At 43.0% G+C, this 26,997-nt stretch overlaps 1 protein-coding gene across 2 annotated transcripts in view; it reads left to right on the top strand.

The window, feature by feature from the left end:
- Positions 1-26,997, top strand: part of HHIP (hedgehog interacting protein) — a 225,279-nt gene that overhangs the window by 124,475 nt on the left and 73,807 nt on the right. For both annotated transcript variants that reach the window (XM_078676879.1, XM_078676878.1), the window contains exon 5: positions 26,764-26,915. In XM_078676879.1, the coding sequence (XP_078533005.1) occupies positions 26,764-26,915 (152 nt within the window). The remainder of the gene's footprint in view (positions 1-26,763; positions 26,916-26,997) is intronic.

Genomic DNA, 26,997 nt, shown 5'->3' with positions numbered 1-26,997 from the left:
CACACATCATCCTGGGAAGTTTTGAGCTGTAAGAGCTTTAGAGCTTTTTATATAGGCAGAGTGTATTTTTGGTTTGTCACGCCCAAATTCTGAAAACCTCCAAAAGTATAACCCCTTAGTAGGCACTTTGCATAAAATAATTTTAAATGACTGGCAGCCCTGCATCCACAGAGGCGCGCACACTGCATGCACCATTAGTTTGAACTATGCAGAGCTTCAACTGTCACTTCCAATTTGAATCAGTAACCGGAGAGAAAGGGATAATCCAAACGAGTACTTGGGTGAAGCTGTGAGTTTGTGTGTGGCCCGGGACTGTCAGTGCTCGTGGCATGCTCCGAATATGATGTTTGTGCCAAAGCAACAGACCAAATGAAAGAAGCCCTTGTGGCAGGCAAGACAAAATAAGCACTTGAAGTGCCCTTTTCAATTTTAGGTGAAGTCTGAGCCCCATCAATCACCTGCCTGGAAGTTGCCCCTCCCGGTCATGTTGGATTCTCCTCTGTGCCAATGAGCGGAGAGTTCCCCGTCTCCACTTCCAGATGTTTCTCGATTCCTAAGACCAAGCCAGCAGGGACCCCCTTACAGGACAGCTGAAGGATTTATTTGCATAAATACGACATATAAGCCGTCGAAATACATATTGCAGGCCGTCTCCGTTTGGACGCCAGCTTATTTCCATTAAATAAAAGCCAAAATTAGGTTTCTTCAGCGTAAGGGGGCATAAATAAAAGTAAACATATACGCGTCCAGCTCTTAATCAGGTGACCGACGTGTTCACCTGACGGTTTTTTAAAAGGGTAATAAACATTTTTTCTGAACTACTCACTGTCCTATTTGTCAGGGTTGTCCTAATTAATTTGTACTGTTTTTTCATGCGAGCACGGCTCAGCTTTAAAGGAAATGTGCTAATTTCACCCAGAAACTCTGATGTTTTTATTACTGTTTAATGAACATGAAACATCACTGAAGAAAGCCGAAGGTCTGAGCAATGGAAACCCTCTTGGATGATGTCGTATATTACAAATATTATTTGTACTTGCTATTTTTTCATGAGAAATGGGTGACATCATATGGCGATTGGGATTTTATTAGTTTTTCTTTCACTGTAAAGTTCTGGACCAAACGCGATTCAGGGAAAAAAGCGAATCCCTTAGTGCAGCAATAATCCATTTTATTGCACCTCTCTGATTTCTTTTTTGAGTTATATCTTTCAAACATACATGCAGTCACACCTGGCTTCCATCATGGTGTATGACTCACTTTCAATTAAATGAGTAATTTTGATAAAAATCTAACATCCATAGGTCATAAAAAGTTAAAAATGACATCTTACAGTGTATTATTGAATAATGTTTGAATTAGCCTTCAAATGTTCAGAAAATATAGGAAATACATGCTTTCTAATATCTCTTTCCATATTACTAAGCAGTTATTTGCTAATAATTAATGTGTGATGTACATTTCTGTGCTCAGATAGTTCAGTAGTCTGATGCCATAGTGTGAGGTTGTGACCAAGGGTACCCGTATGAGTGAGGCGGGGGGGCATGAAAAAGACAATGAACCCACACACAGTCAGGAGATTTTGGGTATTCACAAATGTTAAAATATTTTTCACACCCAGTTTTCGCTCCTAAAGTTAGTCCCACTTTTCTGGCACCGGAGTGCAAACTTGGTGTAAAAGAGACATCACTCTGATGACGGAAAGGGATTTTGGGGTTACATAGCCTATGGTTTGCAAAACCACTGGTTTTGCAACTGAAAAACCCAATGTTGCAATAGCCTAAAGATACTTGACGAATCAAAACGGTGGAAAGCGCATCCCAGTCCACTCCACAGCCTTCTCTGATGCCACTCTTCTTTCAAACAAGTAGTTGTGCCAAAGGGGAGCAGCACAGACCATATACTTGCTTAATGTGTGAAAAGGGGTGCTGTATTGAAGACAGGTGCACATCACAACAATAAAATCCTAGACCTTCACCATACTAAACCTCACTATACAATAAGTTGCCTATTTTCACCTACCCCTAACCCTAAAACTCCTGCCTCCCCACCTCTAAGACTCCTGCCCCCTTTACATCTTTAACTTGCAACTGTGTGACTCCCCTGTTATTGAACTGTTGATCTTTAAATACCTTACCACTTTAACCTACAACTATTAACATTTAACTTTCTAAGTATCATAAATCTTGACTTTAACTTTGTTGCTTACTCCAGGTGTAAATTTGTTCCCAACCCTTTTTTCCTGATTCACATTTGTTCACAACAATAATCTTAATCTAGAACCATGGCAACTGAACTGTCAACCGTCACTAAGAAGAGGCCTTTCTCTGACTTTTCTGACTTTCATACCCCAGGAGCCTCTGTCACACCTGTTCACAATCAGTGTTCTCTCCAGCACTTCCCTCACTTGCATCAAATAGAGCTCTAGCCCGTAATGAGACAAATGAAACCCATCCCCCCTAAAAAAAAACTGGTGAATCGTATTTCAATTCCAGATGCTCTACCCAACCAAAAACGATGTCCCTACAAAAACCCTGCATGTCCCTGGCCTTACCAATGTTGGTGGGATTCGGCGTCCCCCTCCTCTCTCTCCTCAGAATGAATTCTGTCCACAGGACGAAGGTTCTGCACCACTGTCACTTAATTTCCAGCATATCCCTCTTAATCTCTTTTAACAAAGCAAGTCCTTTGCGTACTCCCATGTAATTTTCACGCAATTGCAAGAATAGAACATCTGGACATCTATGCCTCTTCAATAACTTATTCAAGCATTGTAACAGCTCCCCCCATCTCATACCACCTTTCAATTGCCAAGTAACTTTACACAAGCGTTCGTCAAGCCCAAGATTAGCGCCGTTGCCTTAATGAAGTGTGTGCCTTTCCACCAACTAAATAAAGGAATGTCCTACGATCAATATAAAGAGTTCAATTCCCTACGGCACAGCAACTGCACCTGAAAAGAACAACATACAACCAAAATGTGTCATATCATAAACCTCTCCCTTATGCCAACCGCTAGTACTGACAGAAGCACTCCGACGACCAATGCCCCAACTGCTTGATCTTACCCCTGCCCCAGCCCAGCTGTGCAGCCTTCGTGGCCACACCAATCCTGAAGGAATGGGTTCCATAATCCCCCGGGGCTTCACCCCAGACTCAATAACGCTTTTCACAGCACCTACAACAGCTGGTAAGAGGTCAACTGCACCCCAATACCGTGGCTAATAACCGCTCCCTGAGAGACCCAGCTAATCACCCTCAGCATTGTGCCCCAATGCACTGGTCATAATCCTGAAACTGGGAGGGCCTGTAACATCACTGTCTTCCCCGTGGCCCCTTGATCCATCTTTGTTTGACATATGTGCAGCTCCATTCTGCCACTCATGCCCGCCAACGTCCGCCCAGTCCAATTCAGGGACCCTTTTCCTCACCAGTAGTTTGGACACCATGAACGCCCCAAAAAACATCCATGACATAAATGTTAAAAACAAAACCATCTCGTCTTCCCTGGTGCATAATGTCGGCAGCACCTCCAAAGCTTTGCTGAACAATTGCCTTTCATAAAGGCCTCCTCACCCGTGGCCGGCGATCCCTTTCCCTCACCTCCCCTTCTAGCAGTCTACTTCGCAGCTCTCTGGCCGATGGCACATAGCCCCAGAAGAGCTTGCCCTTTAAGGCAATTCCAACCAGTTTCCCTGCTACTGTGATTCTAAACCCTTGTCAATCAATGTAAAGATGAAATGTATACGTGTTCTTCTCTCATCCTAACTTCTGACCTACACCTGGCCCTACCGGATAGAAACTCCTGCCAGGGCTGCATATACGATTGCCTGGTGGATTCTGCCAAAGACTATACCACCAACTGAAGCATCCTTTCTCTCTTATGGTCCACATGTCTGCCGGCACAGGTGTCTTGTCCTTATCTGCCTGGATGGCCAGCCCATGGAGCCTCTCCCACTGTCAACGAGACAGAGCATCCGCAATGCCATTGTCCAACCCCGGCACATGTCTCACCTTGAACGCTACATCATATCTCAAACAACCCATCATGAAGACATGCAGCAGCTTGAGCACCTGCTCATCCCTTGCAGACTGGTTGTTCATCACATGCACTACTGTCATATTGTCGACTCTGATCAACACCTTCTTGTGTGCCAGCTCCAGCTCCCAGAGCATCACAGTTACCCCCAGGGGGAAGAATTCAAGGACAGTAATAGTCCTGCCCCCATGCTTCCACTTCGTGAGCCACTCCTATGCACACCACCTGCCCTGGCAATACAAACCAAAACCTAAGCCCCCGCCAGCATCGGAATAGATCTGTACGTCCCACTAACAGTCCTTTTGGGTCCCCATTGGAATGTCATTGAAATCCTCCAAAAACCTGCACCACATACGCAAGTCCTCTCTCACGCGCGAGGGCAATCACATGTGGTGATGAGGCAGTAACAGTCCAGCTAAGGACATTCCCAGTCACCTACAGAAAGTACTCCCTGTTCCTACCACCCGACAAGCAAAATTCAAGTGACCTAGTAGGACATGTACTTCCCTGGGAGTCACCTTGGGCTTTGCCTATATTGTTTCTAGCAACAGTTGCGTATGTAACTTCTTGTCTACCTGGAGGCGTGCCTTCATGGATACTGAGTCCAATTCAATATCCAAAAATGAGAGTACCATGCTCGGCCCCATCATCTTCTCTGGAGCCAGCAGCACCCCAATGTCACCCATGAGCTCTTGAAATCTTGTCAACTGTTATTGACAGTGTGCAGAACCGGGTTAACCCATAAAAAAGATGTTGTCAAGGTAGTGCAACACCATCCTTTTCCCCGGGTGCCACATGAAAACACACCTTAGGAAGGAGCTGAACAGCTCAAACAGAGAACAAGAGATGGAACATGCCATGGGTAATGCTTTGTCAGTGCCCATCAAACTGTATACTCAGTAACTGAAAATCCTTCAGGTGAAACTGCAGCAGCCAAAAAGCTGACTTAATGTTGAACTTGGCAATATAAGTACTCTTTTTCACCTGCTCCACCAAGGCCATGGCCACCTCCACTAAGGAATAGGAGACCGATGTGTCCTCCTCCGGAATGAAATAATTGATAGAACTCCCTTCTGTCCATGACAAGTGCTGGATGAAGCAGAAATTACCTTTTTCCTTTTTTGATACTACCGCAATGGACGATATGATCAAATCGGGCACCGGCCATGAACTAAATGGCCCTGCTATGTGGCCTTCCTGAAATTCCTTCTTTATTTTTGTTTGCACTACCTGCTCATGTGGCTGTGCTGTCTTCAATTTCACTGCCACCTACATGCTCTCAAACTTTCATACATCAGCCTAAGCCCTCCCCGAAAACCTTTGATCAACAATTTTGCATCCCCCTTGTCATGAACATGCGGCAACCGAAATTCCAAGCGTTCCACATCAATTCGCCATATTTCTATGTGTCCCATACCCTTCCCTGTTGCTTGTCACCGGATTACCCTGCTGCCCACCATATGACCCCTTGTGTTGGTTCCATTAGCCTGCCTGTCGCCCAGTCCCCTTGCCCTGCCCCAAAGAACCGCACAACGGCATGTCTAACTGTCCACTTGGATAATTTGTGCCAGAATTTACAGTACTGCCTTATACTTAGGCCTTTGTTAAAATCCCAGCATGTCCCAATCACTTCACCCTCCATCTTGGCCACAGTCCACACCCCTTGTTGGGTGGGGAAGGGCTGAAAGGGTTGGTATGCTAATGGAAGACCACTTCCTGTAAATGTTTTTTTGCCAAACTTGCCCGAGCCCAGGCACAGCCCTCTACTGGATCTGTGATCTTCTGATAACATCCATATATGTGAATAGCGACATGCACCATTCTGGGTATCTTTCACAGTGTACACGTGAAAATTAAAAATGCCACCATCCAGTTTTCGACTGTCGTATGCACCTTAGGCCATTTTGCCAACTCAAATTTGCTCCTCCCTGGAACCTTCCTTCGCCCTAAGTTCTCTATTTAGGAGCTTTACCATCCCTACATACTCCCCTTTCCATATCATTTCCTTGGTTGCCAACATTAAATGAGCACCAAGGGGCTTAGTCACCCCCATAAAAGGCAACTTCTTAATTTTGAGCCCCACCACCCCCTCTGGCAGCACTTGGCTGACCTTGGACTTTCCCTAAGAATACTGCACCTCGGTACATATCCCAGTATCCTTGACATACAAACCTTCCCTTATATGTAGTCCTCGCTGTCCCCCTTTCCTCCCACATCCACCCACATGGACACCTTCTTTGTGTCTACTTCTTTAGCCCCGTCACCTCTAGCACCCTTGCCTGGCATCAAGGTCTGCTTCTGCTGCGGATCCAGCCAACTTACCAGTTACGAAGGGGCCCCACCAACCACTACCTTTTGACGTGCTTCTCGATTTGTCCTAACAACCATATTTTCTGAAACCCCACCTGCACCGCTTTGCAACCACATAGCCCCTGGCGTAGCCCTCTGACATCCCTGAAAAATCTCTGTTAGAAAGATGGCTTTCAGAGTTCACAGTCCAGCCAGAAGAGTTGGTAATTCATTTTGGGTGCCTTTATGCTATAGGTAATATGGAGGAAGAGGGTTACACAGGCTCAAGTGAGAAAGCCTGATCTGGAAATGTTAAAGATTTAGTAATTTCTCTCGAAGAAACTCAAGTAGTCAATCGCTCCTGTATTCCAGCTAGAGCCTCTTGCCCTGATCAAATAACAAATGACCTATACAGAGAGGATCTAAAAGTCTGGGCCCCTTACATTATTATGATAGCTAATGCCATCTTGTTAGGTATGGAAATCCCTCCCTCCCTTTTGGAATATAGCTGAGATTATACCTCCAAAAGGGAGGGATTTCCATACCTAACAAGATGGCATTAGCTAACATAATAATGTGATAGGGCTAATCTGGCCAGTTATAGACCAATCAGTTCAATCGACTCCTTGCAGAATATTTTCTGCAAGCAAGTATTAGGTCGGATCCAGGATTGGTTTTCAGAGTCTAATATCCTGACTGACCTTCAGGTGGGTTTTTGTGCCAACATTAGTACTCTGGATCAGGCATTCTGTTTCCTATGCATTTATTAGAGAGTTTGCCATTAAAGGGTGGAAGTGTCAGGTCCTCAGTGAATCAAGACCCTTCAATCTGTCTGACATATCAAAAACAAGCACCAGCAGCACCCAAAACGTTGAAGGTAAAGGCCATTACTTGGAAGAAGGCTTGGAGATTATCAACTAGATTCATCAAAGTCCCGTTTTGCGAGTCTGTAATAGCGATTCATAAGGAATCGCTATTAAGGACTTGCAAAACGGGATTCATGTAGGAATTGCAAAAAATATTGCGATTCCTACATCTTCCTTATTTGCGGTTAGCAAATTGCTAATCGCACCTAAAGGCCCATAGGAATGAATGGGGAGTTATTCCTTATTTGCGATTAGCAATTTGCTAATCGCAAATAAGGATGCGATTTCAAGGGTGCCAGGGGTGTCCAAAGGACACCCTGTAGCACCCTGAAAAGCAAATCTAGCCAGATGTTGCGCACACACATGTCCAAAGGACATGTGTGTGTGTAACATAACACTCAGAAAAATGCACTAAAGTGCATTTTTCTGAGTTTTCGCTATTTACCACGAAGTCTGACTTCGTGGTAAATAGCGGCCAGGAATAGCGAATTCGCAAAAAAAAAATGGGTAATGAATTGCATTTAAGGAATCTCAAATAGAGATTCCTTAAATGCAATTCCTCGCAAATATGTGATTTCGTAATTAGCGATTTTTGCATTTGGGATGATGAATCCCAAATGCCAAAATTGCGCTCGCAAAGGGCCAGATTCGCAGAATCTGGCCCTTTGCGAGCCGATTTTCCTTTCATGAATCTACCTGCAAATAACTCCAAGATGGCCGACCATGCTTGAAGGTAGCAGTTCTAGTCTTTGCTCGCGCGCTGAATTCCATCTCAAGCGCTCGCTATAGAACGTCGGTGCACTTCACCTGTGAATTCTACTGAAGCGCACGCATTCCTTGTTTCCTGTCAGTTAGTTAGTTTTAGTCAGGAGTTTTTGTCGTTTTCCGTCGGGTCTTCAACCCGCTCGTATTTACCAATCTACTGAAGAACTGTTGTGGAGTCACGCTGTATTTTGGGCTTCCACTTCGTCGAAGTGGTGTTCGCCCAGTGTGCATGCGCAATCCATTCCTGAAGGAGTCCTGCTTATTAAGACTTGCGCAGTAGATAGATGCTACTTCGTAGTGTCTCAGTGTCCGAATTGCCAAGAATTCATGAGCACATCGTCACGGAGAGAGAGCTGTTTATCGGAAAGTCAAGCCCAGAGGTCACCAGAATCCCGTCTCATTAAAGGAGCCGCTAGAGTGTTCGAGTTAAATAAACAGCGCCACAGTCATCCTGAAGACTTCTTGAAGACTGTTATTGAGCTAAGTACTTGGAGCATTATAGACTTATATATTTGAATAGGTCTAAATATCACTAAGAGAAGTTAAAGAAAATGACAACAGTTATACTTACCAAAGATATCGTCTAAGTCAGTGTTTGGAATCTAAAAAAAAAAAAAAGAAAAGAAAGAATTCAATAAGTAACCAGGGTATGTATAACAGACAATAGAGATATAACAAACAAGAGTAGAAAAGATACATGACGTTTATAGATTGTTTATGTCTTGATACCACAGAAAACACTTCATGCAAGATAGAACAATTTATTACTTGAAATTGCAGAAACATTTCGAAGACAATAGAAGAGATGCAAATGTCCACGGTTATACTGGTATGTAAACTAGAGTAGAACAACAATAGTATTAAGATAGTAAGAATATGAATGTTAAGTATTGTTGTTTTTAGTTTCCTGAATCTCCAGCCAGAAATATCACCAGCGAAGTAGAGGATTGGAAGCAAATAACCCGAGACAGTCTCTTTGTCGTCTTTATTATTTTATCCACTCCCCCTTCCTCTTCTGGGAGACGCTACTAGGTATTGACAAATAGTACTAGGGGATCTCCTGGGCAGGGCATTGGGAAAAGGCATCTCTGCTCCTGCGCAAGTATTGGGAGCACCTCCTGACAGAGTGAAGTGCCCAAGTATTAAAACTTGCACCTGAGCAGAAATGGCAGAAGGCTTAGAATTAAAAAATGTAGGAGAAGTTTTAGGTCTAATCCAAAAGGAATTAACAGCGGTCAGAGAAGAAAACAGAGGGTTGAGGCAAGAGGTTATGGACGCTAGGAGAGAAACAGTAGAGCTGGTAGTGAGAATAACCAACATAACTCAAACCTCTAGTCAGAGATTTTCAAAGACAGAAAGGGAAACCTTGGGTTCTACGTCCAGATTAGCAACACACGTTGTACATTCCCTGTCCCCTGTGATTCCTTTAGCACCACCAGAACGATTTAGTGGGGATCCCCAGAAGGCCCAAATGTTTTTGACACAATGTTCGTTACACTTTAAGTGTTGTCCTTCGATTTTCGCACAGTCCTGCGTGGCCTTCTTTTTGTCTTACCTCAGTGGCGATACTGCCAACTGGTCAATGCCGTTAGTCTCAAGGGATGACGCTCTATTATATAATTTTGAAGACTTTAAAAAAGAATTTCTTCGGATTTTTGATCGGCAGAAAATATCGCATGCCACAGATAATGAATTACTAGAACTGAGACAGGGCAATAAGGATCTTGTGGCATACCTGGCCCAGTTTAACAAGCTAGTGGTAGAAACTGATTGGCCAGAAAGCAAAAGAGCTGCCGTCTGTTACCGAGGACTTAAGGGTGAACTGAAAGACATTCTAGCCCAAATTCCAAATCACCCCACATATATTTTGGCCTTAATAGATTTAGTTTTGGAGATTGATTTTAGGCAAACTGAGAGAAAAGGAGAAAAAAGAAAATAATTCATATTTAACCCACCAAGATTCGACAGGGTCAGAATGGATTCGACAAAGACAAGCGAAAGTCAATCTGGGGTGGAGCCAATGCAAATTGGAGTTGTCCGTGGTCCCTTAACTAGAAAAAGAGAAAAGGCGACAGAATAATTTATGAATGTATTGTGGAGGAGAAGGAAAACTCCAACCACCACCACCACCAGTAAATGGAGTTGGACTGGTGGTTGCAGAGAATAAATCAACTCCAGAGGAGCATCTTTTGGCAAATACCTTACAGTCATCCTCTCCCCAACTAATGATATCCATGACATTGAAATTCAGAAACATACCCTTGACTGAAGTTTTGGTTATGCTAGATTCAGGAGCAACAGGAAACTTTTGTGATTTGAAATACGCCATGAAAATTGGTCTGAGAGCCAACCATTGAGAGTGGTGGATGGAACAAATCTTTCTTCAGGACCCATCACCAGCCACACAGAACAAATAGAAATGATCTTTCAAGAAGACCATAGAGAAATTATAAAAATTAATCTCATAGACACCCAATTCCAGATCATATTAGGGTTACCATGGCGCACTGAGCACAACCCGAGTATCAATTGGGAAACCAGAACAGTGAAGATAGATTCAAATTTCTGTAAAGAAAATAGTTTTGATTCTACAACTAGATCAAGAGAACCAGGACCAGCCTTACTTTTGAGCCAAGATATATCTGTTTGTGTGATTCACACAAGTGAAATTCCACCTGAATACAACGAATTTGAGGATGTATTTGATGAAGTTGAGGCAGAAAAACTACCGCCTCACCAATCCTTTGATTGTCAAATAGAATTGGAGCCCGGAGCAAATCTACCATGCAGTAGAGTGTACGCCCTTACAGAAAAGGAGAATGAGCCTTTGAAAAAATATATTGAAAAGTATTTGGCCAATGGGTTCATTCGTCCTTCCCAATCCCCAGTCTCCTCGCCATTGTTCTTCGTCCCTAGGAAGGGAGGCGAACTCAGAACATGCATCGACTATCGAGCAATAAATAAGGTGACTATCAAGAACAGGTACCCCTTGCCGCTCATCTCAGTACTCTTAGATCAGGTGAAAGAAGCACAGATCTAAACTAAGTTGGACCTTCGTGGTGCTTACCACTTGATCAGAGTTAAAGAGGGGGACGAGTGGAAGACGGCTTTCAGGACCAATTTGGGATTGTATGAATACCAAGTAATGCCTTACGGATTATGTAATGCTCCAGCTGCCTTTCAGCACTTTATCAACAGTGTATTGAGAGAATACATAGACCAATCCGTCATAGTCTACATTGATGATTCGAAGGCAGCTGAATTCTCTTATAATAACGCAAACAATGTCTCAACAGGTTTCTCTCCATTTTTTTTAAATTATGGGAGACACCCAAATTCTTCTGTGAGAGATAGCGAAATATCAGTCCCAGCAGTTCAAGAATTGATTAAAAGCTTAACACACATTCACCAGACAGCTACAGAGAATCTAGTTAGAGCTAAGTAAAATTATGAGAGATATGCAGATAAAATGAGAAGAGAAGGTCCAATCTTACAAATTGGCGATAAGGTATGGTTAAATGCCAAAAACCTTAGGTTCAAAGGAGTTCGCAAATTTCAACCTAGGTTTGTAGGTCCTTATCAAATCGAAAAAATAATACATCCAGTGACTTATCGTTTGAGGTTACCCAAAAAGATGAAGATCCATCCAGTTTTCCATGTCTCCTTGTCAAGGAAAACGTCACCCAGTTTGAGAGTAACTCTTCCTCCTAAAACTGTACAAGTAGATTCCGGAGAAGAATTTGTTAAAAGAATACTAGATTCTACTAAACATGAGGGAAAAATCTATTGTTTAATTGACTGGAAGGGTTATGGTCCAGAAGAGCGATCCTGAGAATTAAGTTCTGATGTACATGCTCCTCGTCTTGTGAAGGTTTTCCATCAAACATTTCAAAGAAAACTCAGACCGGAACAGCCTCCCTTGCGAGGGGGTACTGTCAGGTCCTCAGTAAATCACAAGTATTGGGAGCACCTCCTGACAGGAAGTTATATGTTGCCTTTCTCGACCTGCCTTTGATTTGGTCCCTCGAGCCAAATTATAGAGGGTGTTGGCAGAGATGGGTCTTCCACAAAACTTGCTTGATTTTGTAATCTGCCTGCACTCACCAAAAAAAGCCCAAGTTAGGTGGGGGGAGGATAACCAACTAACCAAGCTATTCTCGATAAATCAGGGAGTGAGACAGGGATGTGTTTTAGCACCCACCCTATTCTCACTCTTTATCAATGGTGTAGTAGGATTCCTCAGCAGGGATGGGTGTGATGCTCCTAAAGTTGGGGAGAGAAGAGTGCCAGCACTTCTCTTCGCTGACGATACCCTACTAATATCAAAGCCCCACAAGGCCTCCAACAGCTACTAAATGATTTTATACTCTTTTGTATTGAGCGGGCCTGGAATTAAATGAGGCTAGAACACAAATATATCATCTTTTCCAAAGGGATTGCAAAGCCACCCAATAGACCAATGTATGTAGGAATAGTACTCAAGAACAACTTTCTGTTTTTTTACTACCTGGGCAGTCATTTAACACCAAACCTATGTTGGGCACCACATATTGAAAACGATTAGTTGTCACTAATCCATCAGATGGCTCAAGTAAGATTCACAAAAGCCCTGTGTCCAGGAAAGTGGCCCCATAACTTCAGGCAGCTCATGGCCATTACAGCAATATTGTGCCATCATTGTGATTGAACCATTCCAGCTAGTAATAAACTAAGCTTGCAGGATTAATAAAGGTGTTACCAAATTAATGTACCACCAAGAGAGTACTGCAGTTATAGAGGAATAACAAGAATAAATTAATGTGCATCTCTGAGAAGCATGCAAAGTTAATCAACATTTAGGTAGGCTAAGATTCAGGCGAGGAAATCTACCCACAAATATGGCAATGGCAGGGAAGACAAATATCCATAACCCGGTAACCATACCATAGAATAAAGGTAAGATGTACTGTAAACAGAAACTCTCTTGCATTTTATAGGTGTCAGTGGAGGTGGAATGGAACCGAGAAGAATATATTTCACCTTGTGTATTCCATGATACTGACAAAGGAGTGGTGTGATAAGCAACTGAGTTCATGGTGCATGCACGTATTGCCAATTTCTGACAGCCGTACACTTACAAATCCAGTGTAATAACCACAAAAAATTTGGCTTGCATGAGTTAATCATACATTAGAGCCCGCAGCTTCAGAGAGTGCATCCAGTGTAAGTTCACAGTGCCAAGATGTCGAAGTCAGTGCTTAATTTGTAGCAAAATAGTGCCAAGGCCCTCGCCAGGAGGCCACTGGAACTTGCACCACCTATTGCCCCTGACAGTGCTGACAATGACAGTACCAACACAACTACTAACCATCACACTCCTACAAGTATGACAATTCAGACTATTTCTGGCCCCCAGAGCTATAAGAATGGCTTGGGTGGCAGGCATTAATCATTTTAATGTGTAACTTATTAATAAACAACTGTTGTTCTATCTCTAAATTAGACTAACAGCGCCACCATGTGGTAGGCTGTCATAAGTGCTGGTGTTGTCAATTAAATGCTGGTACTGAGCATCGGAAATCACCAGCTTAAATTAAGCACTGGTTCTGCAACTACTTTCCATTATTCATTTTATCATTGCCACTTTCTCTCCCAATAAATTGGGTTGTGTTAAAATAAGGATCTAACTAAGACTTTGTCTTATTTTATATAAACCATTCAACATTAACCTCAGTTATCAAAGTGGAGTATTGAGCCTTCAGTTGAAGTTTGTTTTTCTGCACCTTGGGCATAATTGAAACCTACTGCTCAATGGCACTTTATTATACTATATTTAAACTTTAAATCTCAATACCGCATAGTTTCACTTTTTTGGTACACGGAAGCATGATGACAGCTTAGCTTTTTCAGAATGATTGCTGTCATTCTATACTTAATCAGTGGTTTATAAGGATTACGTGTTAAATTGTTGTTTTAGTAAAGTACACCTCTAGATTGTTGACATATATGTTGCACAAATAGTACCTCTATAAATCACTTTAAAAAACTTGGCATGTATGTTTTTTTTTACATGTAACCTTAAGTCTCGGCAATCTGTTGGAAAACTCCACATGCAAAGTTAGATAATAGAAAACTTCGATTTGTTTCTAAATTTATGACTGTTCTTTGGTGGTCTGGAATTCGTAGCCCACGGTTTGAAGGGGCCAAATTAGAGCAGTGGTCTTGTTAAATTGTGTAATGTTTGCTCTAATTGTAGGTCACCATACGTTCTCATTTAGATTTATGGCTGCAAATATGAAATATCAGATAACAATGAAAACTGTCTCGTGCAGTCAAGGTTCTCAGTGCTAAGTTTCCTTATAATGAAGTGAAGAACACGCAGTTTGTTGCATGAGGGCCATATTAGCCACTGGCATGAAATGACACCAGTCTTTACAGAAACAAGATTACTGCTTGATTACTAAAAGCGTGCCTACAGTTTTTCAGCTTGATCTTTTGTTTCTGATGTATTAAATCACAGTCGCAGACTCTCCGTATTCTTTCTTCAAAGATGAGAGGCCTGTTCAGCAAAAGGAAAGACATTGAACAGACTCGGGCCACCGTGCCCACGGGACAGTGCCTCACCACACCAAACCTGCAGGCGAACAGGATGGAAAAGAATTGCAAATAAAGAGATGATGTCTATAGAAACATAGATTAAACACGCGAGATTTCCATAACGTGATAATTCTGTGTATACTCATTTCATTAAGATGCTGTCTTTAAGTGACACAATTAATCACAGAGTTTCATGTTTTTAAGATGAGGCTGTGAATGATGCAATGCTCAAGAGATTTGTTACCAGAACAATTTGTTTCATGTAGTTTTACACTCTGAGACACTAATGCTGAGTCTTCAGGCTGTATACATTTTTTAACCATGAAATTAGACTTTCTTGAACTCCTCTAGGAACTTTCCCTGTCGAGCATGACCCCCAAAAAGTTTAGGTTTATTGAGTTCTGCGATGCCATTACCCCGCCGATGGCCAACTTCATAGCACACAGCACCTCTGGACATAGTTAAGCAATACCCCACAGAGGAGAAAACACAAGCCAGCAGAGGTTAAAGTTGAGAAAACACCACTACTGTATATGAATTAAAAATCGCCCAAGAGTCACTTGTCAAATATGCATTAAACTGGCTTTCCAAAACGCACCCGCAGCTCCTGGGACAGAGAGTAGGAGTCAATTTTTGTTCAAACAAGGTAGAGCCCCTATCAAGTAAAAAGTACAGAATATATAATTCCTCTGCAAGTGCAATGCATGACTAAGTGTGATCAGGGCAGGGGCTTAGCGTGGGGGGTGGGGGATGCGGGGGGGGGGGGGGAGCAGAGCGGTGGTTGCCCCAGGCGCAAAATTCTTTGGGGGTGCAAAAGTTTAAAAGAAAAAAATTCTTAATACTAATTTATTTTCTTTTAACATTTTGAGCCAGTATGTGCTAATGGTCCATGGGTTTGGGGGCGCAATACTTGCCTTGCCCTGGGTGCGGCAACCCATGATACGCCGCTGGATCCAGGTATTGAGGCCTGTACTAGAACTACTGACTTTAGGAGGCATTCCTTTGCTTCACCTTCCCTGGAATAAGAAGCATACACATTTCTTTTGTGGTTCCCGCAATATGTGTCTGCCATTATAAGGCACGTGTTAGGCTCTTTTCGTCTATAGTGCACAAGCTCCAGTATATGCAATGATTTCTTGGGCATGGCTAGATAGACCTATGCAAGTGGTCCTGCGATGTTTTGACCACTTCACTAATTGTGGGTCCACCACTGGTACCTGAGCAGGTGCCATTAACCATAGAAGCAGGAGGCTTTAACCAACTACCCTTTAGGAAGCGCAGACTTCTTGTGCTCAGGTCTCCACCATGGCCATCTATGCCTTAGTAGCTGAATTATCAACTGCCCCCTGGTGGAAGGTAGCAAGATCTGGCTGTCATCACCAGACAGCACACACTTGACACCATTACTCTACTTTCTCTGTGGCCGAGGGCAAGATATAGAGGTTAAGGAGATGACTCCCTTCACTGAACTTCAATCCTCTCCCAATCGTAACCACTGCCACCATCAATGAATGAGGTTGCGGCCCACTCAATGAATGAGGTCAAGCCAGCCAGTGTCCCTAGTATCAAAGGAAATTGTGAAATCTAATAGAGCCACATATGTATTTTGGGCCTTTTCTAAGAAAGTTGGCAGCTGAGGAAAAATGTCCATCCGAGGCATTTTATCAGGGTAGTTGTATGCCAGAGTATATATGAAAGAGAACACAAGGGGAAGAAAGATAATCCAGGAAAACGCGCATGTGCTTTGTCACATCTCTATCTCTCTCGCTCTTTCTCTCTCACCCATAAATATTTTTGAAACAACTCAAAATTAAGTGATAATTGAAGGGACCCTCAACATGTGAGGGATATATGTGTGGGATTTCCATATGAAACAGCTTCCCTTTAACAAAAGCCATATCATAAGTCAAGTGCTAGGAGAACTGTTGTTTGGGAAAGTTTGGAATTGAATTAAATTGGCTGTTTTGCACGTTTACCTTTTCGTCTTGATCCTTCTCCTTGCTTCCCTTTTGTGAAATCCTTTAATGATGTGACAGACAATTGACATAAACGGTGAGCACTTTGAGTTCTGGCCCCACACCTAGAAATTAATGACCCACGCCTTCGGGCCATTCCTTAAACATGTCTAATGTGTTTGTACTGTAGATATTAAGTTATTTTGGGATGCCACTGGGGGTGTTTTTGAACAAACCATAACAGCACCATGAGTAACAACGTGTTAATAGACAAGACTGCTTGGAGACGAAAAATGCAAGGGCGTAAAGGAAAAAAGAAAATGCATTAATGCTGGGTGTGTTTGTATCTGTTTATCAGAATTGTTCATAAATGACTTTGGAAGTGCAGCTACTTTGAATGCAAAATAAATGTCTAGATTGAGTGATGCTATTGTGCATTGCAATGGCTTTAGTAACTATTGTACAGCTCTCTTATATGCTTCATGGCCACTTCAATGCCCTTGGTAAAATGGTAAAAACAAGCATCTGACATAATAGCAATTGAAAATTGCTTGCTCTTCATTGGCGCATTGCCTCACCCTAAGTCACCCTGAGGGTGTGGCATGTAGAGCTCTGCCTGTAGGTGATGGTTGTGACTGTGCCAGTGACTTTCAAACATGGTCAGTATCACTGAGGTGATGGGACTTGTGATGGTAGACAGGAGCCCAACACCAGACCCAGGAGGAGGTTTAGTCTGACATGTGAATGAGACCCAAGTGCATTGTAGCACGAGTCAAACAAATTCAGAGAATAGATGAGAATTTTAGTTTCTCAAAGATTGTAAACTGCTTTCTTGGTTTGATTTATGCTTCAAGGTTATTCTTTGTGAGGAAGAGGCACTTTTTGCTGAGAAGCTGCAACTGAACCTGTCAAAGGAGAGCAGAAACCACAACAAATTTCCCCCACTTGTGGGAGGCCATACTAATTGTAAGAACCACCTTCATAGAGCCCTGTGGCAAGCAGAACCTGCTGGGCCCAACCGAGGGGTTTGAGGCATTTTACTCCCCATGTCCTAGGGCCCGACCTACTATGGGTCCTGAGCAAATGGGCCGAAGTACCCCTTTGGCACTTGACTCTCAGTGGTAGCACGGTTCGAAACGTCCAAGGCTTCTCAGGGGAAGTTGGATACTGGGGGGTGAACACAGGCACACAACTCAAAGTACATTTAATAAAAGCAATAAATGATTGCCCAGTCAAATACTTTCTTTTATAACAAAACTAGCATTTATATACGAATACAAAGTGAAATAAGTCTTACACAAACAATGCACACAGCCCCCTGAGGTAAGGTCCATAGTTTTCAATAGGCAGGTCTCTGGATCCCATTTCCTTCTCACTAGCAGTTGTGGTTATTCTCCATTCACAATAGGTGACATTCAGGTTAGACCCCACAAGTAGTTCGAGTCTCAGGGGTCCCACTCTGACTCTGATAAAAGTCAAAGTATTCCAGCACCTGAAGTGCTGTGTAGCAGAACAAATTCTCCTGGGGGCCTGCCGGCACTGAAATCAGTCTTCCCCACCCATCCGAAGATGGTGCCACCGGAGTCTCTGTGGGGAGCAGCAACGACTGCTGTTAGTAAGAGGCAGCTGCTGGGTGTGCACTGCACTACTTCCGATGAGATGGTAAATTCTTCTGATCCTTACGACAAGTGGTTGGTAAGTTGGCCTGGTTCCGCTCCTCAGTCGGGGCTTGGGCCTGCACGTGTCACCATGGCGGGCTCTCCTCACAATAACGGCTTGAACCAGGCAATGGTCCTCGTCCTTTCTGGTAGCCCCACCTGGCATATGGGGTCTGTGGCCTTATGCCGCACATGGGCAACAGCCTGATCGGCATAGCAGTAAACTTCAGGAGGCCCCACCTGGCATATGGGGTTGCTGATTTTCCTTTACAAATAGGCTATGCCCAGTCGGCACTGCAGTAATCTTCATGGTGGGCCTACCTAGCACAAAAAAGGGCCAACTTCCCTTCTGACACACCTGAAATCTTCATGGTTGCCCCACCTGGCTTATAAGATCACCAACTTCACTCCGCAAACGGGCTGCGGTCTGATCAGCATAGCAGTAATCTTCACAGTGGAGGATTCCTTTGCCCCCTCATTGTAGTGTTGTGTGTGTTAGTCTGGTCTCTGACGAACTCTGTAAAATAGTGACATCAGAGGTTGGATGTGGTTAAGAAAATTCATGACATGGTACTTTAAGTTAATGGTTACACTCAGAAGAATAAAGATGTGTAAAACTAAGCTCCGTGTGTGACATGATCATTTACATGTACCTGAGCTGGGGAGTACGCTATAAGTGGCAATAGGATAGGGGATTATGTACACCCCACAACCAGAAAAACTGAGAGTGCTCTCCCGGAATGTTTGCCGTGGTTCAGCAAACTGCATGTGCTTGCCACGTGTGCCCCAGTCAAAGTGATAAATCGACAGCTGGCATATGTGGAGCCAAAGCGTCACTTCAGCTCATACAAGGTCTGTGAAGAAAGTGAAGACTTTACAGAAAGTTGTTAGTCGTTGTCTAGAAATTTGCTGGTAAAGTCAAAACAAGATATACTGTGCAACAGCCTAACAGAGAGCCATCATTCATGCAGTAAAACAACGCTAGAGGCAGTGTCAACCAGTTACAGAGAAGCACTAAAGGCAGTGATAGCCGAGGGCAAGGAAGCGCTAAAAGTGGAAACATTTCTGACTCAAAGTAATGCTAAAGGCAGTAGAAACCAGGTATAACGCAAAAAGGTGAGAGTGGTAAAGATCCTGTGCAAGAAAGAAAGCTGCTACTCACTGCCAAAGAAGAAGACAGCACCCCACAACCACAGAGTGGGCACGACAACCCAAAAGCTAGCACTCAGCTAATGCTAAAGAAGGTGCCGTCCAGGTGGACAGCAAACACTGCCGGAGTGGGCTACCTCCCTTCGATACCACCAAAAACCTGAATATTGGTGACAGATGAACTGCCTGGATTGAATACCTTGATGATTTCTTTGATGCGCTGGAAGAAGCAAATGACAAAAAGATCATTAAATATCTCAAGAATTGGGTGGGAAAGCAATAAAAGAAGTGATAAAGAAAAAAACACATAGTGATGTATCTGAAAATCAAAGAGGTGTTAAATACCAAGTTCAATCCAATGGCAAATGTTGACTACTAAAGATATATTTTCAGTCAAGAAAGGCAGACAGCTGGGGAAACAATGGATGAGTTTGTAGAAAGACTTGATTAACTCATCAAGCAGTGCAAGTTCAATGATGAAGAAGCTATGTGTCTCAGAGTAATAGATGGTTGTCTCACGATTCCTTCAGATGATGAAGGCTGAAAGAAACACGCAGTTTGGAGCCAGTACTCATGGCTGCTAGAGCAAAAAAAAGAGCTGACATACAAGTTGCTAACATGGAGGCCATAATGGCCCAAAATAAATCAGTGCTCAGTGTGAAAGGTTAGCTGAAACACAAGGTAGAAGGCCACAAAGTAATGTCTCAAAAGAAAAGTTGTGTTTTCAAAGTCGATTTTCCTTTCCTCATGAAGGTAAATGTCCCGCCTTTCGGCAAATATGGAGGCTGCAGGAAAGAGAACTATTTCGTAACGGTTTGCAAAGCGAATGAAGGATGAAGTCATTCACATCGCGAAAACTAAATGGATGCCAGAAAGTTCCAGAGCTGTTCCAACCAAACCCACAAGGACAAGCAGAAACATCAGTTGAGGCAAGTAGAAACTGAACGGTGTCGATTGGCGTCAAATTCCTCGTCTTAAAGTTTGTCACCATCATTGTCAAGTGGCAGTGAGGAACATGGGAGTGCAATGCCAATGTTGACCACTGGACAACGTGCGTATGTAGGACTAGCTTCTTGCAAGGAAAAATACCAGTCGAAGTGAGATCGACAAGTAAAAGTGTGAAGTTCATTTGAACGCTGTCCCAAAATCCTACACTGAAGGTGAATGGGTATTCCATACCATTTATCATATGATTTGATTTGAATTGATTTATCATAGACAGTGGTGCATCGATAAACATTATGCTAGTGGAAAAGGACAATGTCGCCGGTGTCCTATTTAACCCTGTTGAAAACCAAAGTGTGTACATGGGCTGCTTCTACGCCACTGCAAAGTCAAGGTTCCTTTATAACTACTGTGAAGCGTAAAAAGACGAAAGTACAACACCAATTCATGTCCTGCAAGGCACATCATCGAGTGCATGCTTACTCAGTTTCAGCTCTGGGGATGACATGGGGCTGATTTATGTACCCTACAATGTCCCTTACCTATCATGAGATAGCGAATCAGTTTGCATCCTTGTTTCATGGACTCAGAACACTTAAGACAATGAAAGTGAAACTTCTCATAAATGAGGACGTCCATCCTGTTGCTCAACAACATCGTCAAATTGTGTTTCATTTAAAAGAACCCACTGAGAAAGAACTTGAGACACTATTGAAGCATTACATCATTGAGTGATCCAATGGTCCAACGCCATGGGTGTCACCCATAGTGGCAGTACCAAAGGATTGTGGAGGAGGCGTGTTCATCTAAGTAAATATGCTTCTAGCTAACAAGGTGATTGAAAGAGAACGACATCCAGGTCCCTATATTGCTGACATGATTGCTCAGCTGAATGGAGCAAAAATATTTTCCCTCCTTGATTTGAACCAAGGGTATCACCAGCTCGAGGTGGAAGAAAATTGAAGCTACATTACTACTTTTTCGATTTATGTTGGTTTGTTTAGATATAAAAGACTGAGTTTCAGAGTGTCATCAGCTGCAGAACTCTTTCAGGATGTCATTCATTGCAAGATACAGTCAGTCACAATTGCTTTCAATTACAGTGGAAACACTTTGGTTTTTCAGGCCACACATAAAGAATATGATAAAGCTCTTAGACAAGTGTGGCGTATACCTGCTGATGTAGGTCTCACTTTAAATGCAACAAAGTGTGAGTTTCATAAATCAAAACTCAAGTTCTTTGGTCATGTCTTTTCTGATGGAGGAATGACTCCAGATCGAAATAAAGTGCAAGCTTTGTCATCCACTCCTCCCCCACAAGATGTAAAAAAGACTGTGATTCTTCCTTGGTAAGGCCAGTTACTGTTCAAGGTATATACTCGACTTTGCAACTGTAAGTGCCCCATTGAGAGACTTGACGAAAGGAAATGTTCCATTTTGATGGTCACATGAATGTGAGCAAAGCTTTAAGAAAAACAAACATGCAATTGAGAATGACACTGAAATGGCATACTTTGATCCGAAACTACAAATGGAGATTGTTGTTGATGCCAGCCCTGTAGGGTTAGGTGCCATACTTGCCCAACACAATGGACATCCTAATGCACCAAGACACATTATGACTTATGCGGGTTGGAGTTTGTCACAGACGTAACATGCTTATTAACAACCTGAAAAAGAAAGCCTCGCTGTGGTGTGGGCTTGTGGGTTTTTTCATGTGTTCCTGTATGTAAAACACTTCATGGTTGTCACTGACCACCAAGCATTACTCACCTTTTTTGGCAATCCTAAAGCCAAGATGCCCCCTTGCATTTAGAGGTGGGGGTTGCCACTGCAGGAGTATGATTAAACGATTGTGCATCGTCCAGGAAAATATTAAAACCCTGCTGACTACCTCTCAAGTGTACCAATCCCATGTCATGACACTATTCCTAAAGTGACTGATGTTTATGTTAACTTCATTGTAAAATCCAGTGCCCCTGGTGCCATATCAGTGGAACAAAGCATTGTTGCCATAGGCACTGACAGAGATTTGCTTATACTCAGAGACATTGTTACATATCAGTTTTGGAGGAAACATACTTGATCTCTTCACTTGCCCATGCTCCCTACATCTACCGAAGCAGAAGTGGAGGACGCTCCTTCTCCCACATCACAGCACAGACCAGGAACAGCCTCCCCATGCAACTCCGGACCATCACCTCACTTCCGGAATTCCGAATGGCCCTCAAAACCTGTCTTTAGGAATAAGCCTCCGGGATCTGCAAGCACCTTGATATCCTATCGGATGACTAACTACGCTTTATAAATCCTGGTTGATTCATTGATTCATTCATTCATGATGACCTTGAAAACCAGAAATTAAAAAAGAAACAGGAAGAACTTTGTTGCCCCAAAAGGCATTATAATACAAGGGTTGAAAATTGTCATGTCTGAGACAACAAATCATTGAACTGGCACATGAGGGACGTCATGGAGTTGTTGCTACTAAGCGAGCCCTGATGGGCCTAGTGTGGTTCCCTTGTCTTGATGAAAGAGTTGAAAAGGAATTAAGGGCATATCATTTGTGTAAATGCTTGTCATCTAAAACAACCCTGCACCCATTAAACATGTCTGATCTTCCAAAGCATGCATGGGAGTAGATTGCAATTGATTACTTGAGGCCCCTTGACAATGGACATCATCTACTAGTAATTGTTGATGAATACTCCTGTTTTCCACTTGTAGACAATCTGTCTCTGGCCCCAGGCGAATGGGGTTGTCTAGCAATTTATGAGCACCCTCAAGAAGACCACTCAGTGTGCTGCGCTGGAAAGGCTTGAACTCAAATCAGTTCTTCACTCTTCTATTCATGCACACAGGTCATCTCCCCATTTTAACACAGGTGAAAGCCCTGCCACCTTAATTTTTAGGAGAGCCATGGGAACCAAATTGCCACAATGGACCAATGAAATATCTATTGACATTGATAAACTTCGCACTACTGATCCATCTCACAAACACAAAATCAAGACCCATGCGAATAGACACCCCTGTACTCCAAGTACTGTGTTCAAAAGAGGAGACCAAATCATTGTCTGGCAGAAACAGAAACACAAGTCTGATGTTCCTTTTGATGCTGACCCACTGAGGGTTGTGACTAGCAAAAGGTACATGTTGACTGCTCATCATCCTGGAAAGTCCATCACAAGAGATTCTTCTCATTTCAAACACCAGCCTCGAGGCTCGTTGACTCCAGGTGTTCAGAGTGAGACCCTTCCATGTGGAAGTCAGGAGAGCCCAAAGGGTGCATCTGTATCTGAATCACCTGTGCCTGCTGCGGGTGCCTCTCCTATGTCTTCTCAACATCACCCAATGAGTTCTGGAAGATTGATTTGAGCAGCTTGACAACTAATTGAGGAGTTATGATGTATATATGCATTTTTTGTGTACTATGTATTTCACAAGGGGGAAATGTAGTTTTGAGTGTGTTAGAGATAGCGGGACCTCTCTGGTCCCTGACAGACTGTAAAATTATGACATAGATAATTGGGTCTAGTTAAAAAAAATCCATGACGTAGTATGTTCGGCTAATGGTTACAGTCTGAAGAATAAAGACGTGTAATACAGAGCTCTGTGTGGGGCGAGATCATTTATATGTACTCAGGCAGGCTGGGGAGGATGCTCATGAACCTCCAGTCAGCTTTTTTCGATTTATTGTGCCATACACAGGAACACATACACCCAGCACTTGCATACAACACACACGTGCTAGACAGCGCTATATACTAACTTGATTTAGGCCAAGGGTGAGTTAAGCATATGGCAGCAGAGCTTTACATGAGTGAGCCTGTACGCATCACTTCAGTGACACAAGTAAAAAGGCCTGTTAACTTCTACTGATCACTACATGGTATTGTGCCACCACCGTTCTTATGCTACTTTCACTTTCACCTCTATGAGGAAAGTGCTTTGGGTTGTCCTCCAGGTCCAACAAGGACACAATCCATGGCCTATGTCATGACGCACATGCATAATCCATGTTCGCCCATGACAACAAAAATCACCACCATGAATCCAGACATAATTGCAGCTAGGGCACCTCAGGGCAGGGGTACACATCTGTTCCCATGTGAGGGACTTTTCTGTCACTGATGATGGAGAGCCAAAATACAGCACCCTGCCTCTGAGTGCGTCTGGAGTAGGTTTCTACACATGGACTTACTTGGGATCTAGCCCCCCCCTCTACCATGCATTCACCGCTCTTTTTATAGCACTCTCGACACTTGCTAGTAGCATTATTCTTTGAGTGCAGATGGTTTGTGATCTCTTTCCCCTCCATCTCACTCACGCCCCGCCCCCTCACCCTGACCACCATGGTTTGTGTCGTTGAGGTCTCTGGGAAACTATAAAGTTGTTCGATGCAGAGGAAAAAAGCCTAGAGACTGCCTCAACTAGTAAATATTATAAGTATTTTTTTTCAAAGCCTTCCAGTACCTACCACTTACAAAGAAAATTATTTACCATATAACTCTACTTTAATGCAACCTCTTGGCATTCTCCTGCCTGGCCTGGGCGCATCACTTTTATGAAAATTATGTCTTGTAGCAGACTGCAATAGGTTATTGCAGCGCTGTGGTATGGAAACTGCATTCATCCATAGCAATCGAATGAAAAGGAGGCATGCACACTGCTGCCAACAATAATCGACAGAGCTGTGTTATCAATATTTCCAAAATTCTTCATCTTACACCCGATCCAAAATTAGGTGTTAGTTCTGTTTATGCAGCTAAGAGAGCAGAGACTCGAAGATAAAGTCAACTATGTAGCATTAAGATGAGTTATCTGACTATGGTCCATCGGCTCCTGTATTTGGGTGGTCACACCCCACTATCAATCAATCAATCTATCTATCTATCTATCTATCTATCTATCTATCTATCTATCTATCTATCTATCTATCTATCTATCTATCTATCTATCTATCTATCTATCTATCTATCTATCTATCTATCTATCTATCTATCTATCTATCTATCTGTCTGTCTGTCTGTCTGTCTGTCTGTCTGTCTGTCTGTCTGTCTGTCTGTCTGTCTGTCTGTCTGTCTTGTCTGTCTGTCTGTCTGTCTGTCGATGTACATTGTATTGGTATACCTCAGTTTGCCGTACTTAATTGATGCAGTATTTCCCACGTGTTCCAAGTTTCCCAGGTATTAATGAGGCATACAATGCAATAAGGATCAAAGTTGGTTCTGCTGATTACAGAATTCATTACCTCTTTGCGACCATTTTTGCGCAGACCATTTTAAAAAAGTTTTCTTGGTGAAACCTATCTGGTGAAAATTGTGGCTGTGCCTCAAAACTCAAAATCCTGATTGAGCTCCAAATCCCATTTCCGCCTTAGAATGGATTTGTGGACACTGAAAATGAAGACCTGTATCTGTGTTGTTGATATTATGCTATTATTGCTCCTTGCGCGTGCCTGCATATACTTCGGGTGTCAAGAGTGTTATGCACGCGCACTGTTTTGGGTAGAATTAACATCATGCAGAGATTGTTGGGTTCTGTATTGTGCATGCATGTGCTTTTTAAATCCCCAGTGCACTTTCTGCGCAAAAATGTCGTGATTTCCAGGTTTTCGCTCGCAGTGCATTGCGCAGCTCGTCAGCGTGGAACACGTGGTATGGTTTCACTATATTCATAGCATTTACAGAAAATCATAAGGGAAAATATATATCGACCACGTTTGGTAGCAGGGGGTATTTGTCTGTCATGTGTGCACTTCTACCACAGCGCTAGACAGAGCATAGGCCGCACAGAACTCTGTAGCGCATCTCGTAACAGGACACAGTTGTTTAAGATTTTTATTTTTACTCAAAAATAAAAGTTCTCCTCACGGAAGCGCCCACAGTGCAAAGCAGGCCTTCTGTGAGGGGGCTGTGAGCCTGTAGCAGCATCCATCCGCTTACAGCCGACCGTGCGCGCGAGGCATGACGACCGGACCACCGTGTTCGTGACAACTGATGTAGCAGCCTCCGGGGTAAAACAAAGGTTTACATATTACACAAGCAATTTAACTATTTTCTAAACATAATGCCAAGACAGTGGGAGCTGGCAGCGCGCGCTGTGTTTTAGGTTTCGGATCCTTGTATTAAAAGTGACTTGCTGATTACGGGCCTCTTTTATTTGTCTTCTGCGAACTGCAAGCAGCCTAGTAACCCGGGAAAGAATCCTTCACAGCACTTAAACTTGTCTTCATGGCTACCAAAAGATTACACACACAAATCACTGCACAAAGGTAGCGTAGTGGGGCTTGCGCATAGATAACCACACAAGACAATTGTCTTGTCCCAACTCTTAAACATTCCCCCAAAGGGAAATGTTTTATAATCCTTTTTGTGCGGTAGAAAGAAAAGAGTTTGGGCAAAGATTATCCACCGGGAAGAAAGAAAGCGACTTTTTTTTTAGGGAGAGCTCCAGCTGTAGCACAATAAAGAACATAATTAACTTCACAATTCTTTGTATTTTTCATTTGACTGCAGGGAGGAGATGAAAGAGGCCTGCTAAGCCTCGCATTCCATCCCAATTACAAGAAAAATGGAAAGCTCTATGTGTCTTATACCACCAACCTAGAGCGGTGGGCCAGCGGGCCGCACGACCACATTCTTCGAGTCGTCGAATATACGGTGTCCAGGTACTTGTCAGCCACAAGATATTTTTACCTTGAAATGAAATTCACAGTTGTTGGCATTCTCTATTTATAAAATAACATTTAA

Source organism: Lissotriton helveticus, chromosome 2_1 (assembly GCF_964261635.1).
Source record: "Lissotriton helveticus chromosome 2_1, aLisHel1.1, whole genome shotgun sequence".
In the NCBI taxonomy this organism is placed as follows: domain Eukaryota; kingdom Metazoa; phylum Chordata; class Amphibia; order Caudata; family Salamandridae; genus Lissotriton; species Lissotriton helveticus.
This window is presented reverse-complemented; position numbering and strand designations above follow the sequence as displayed.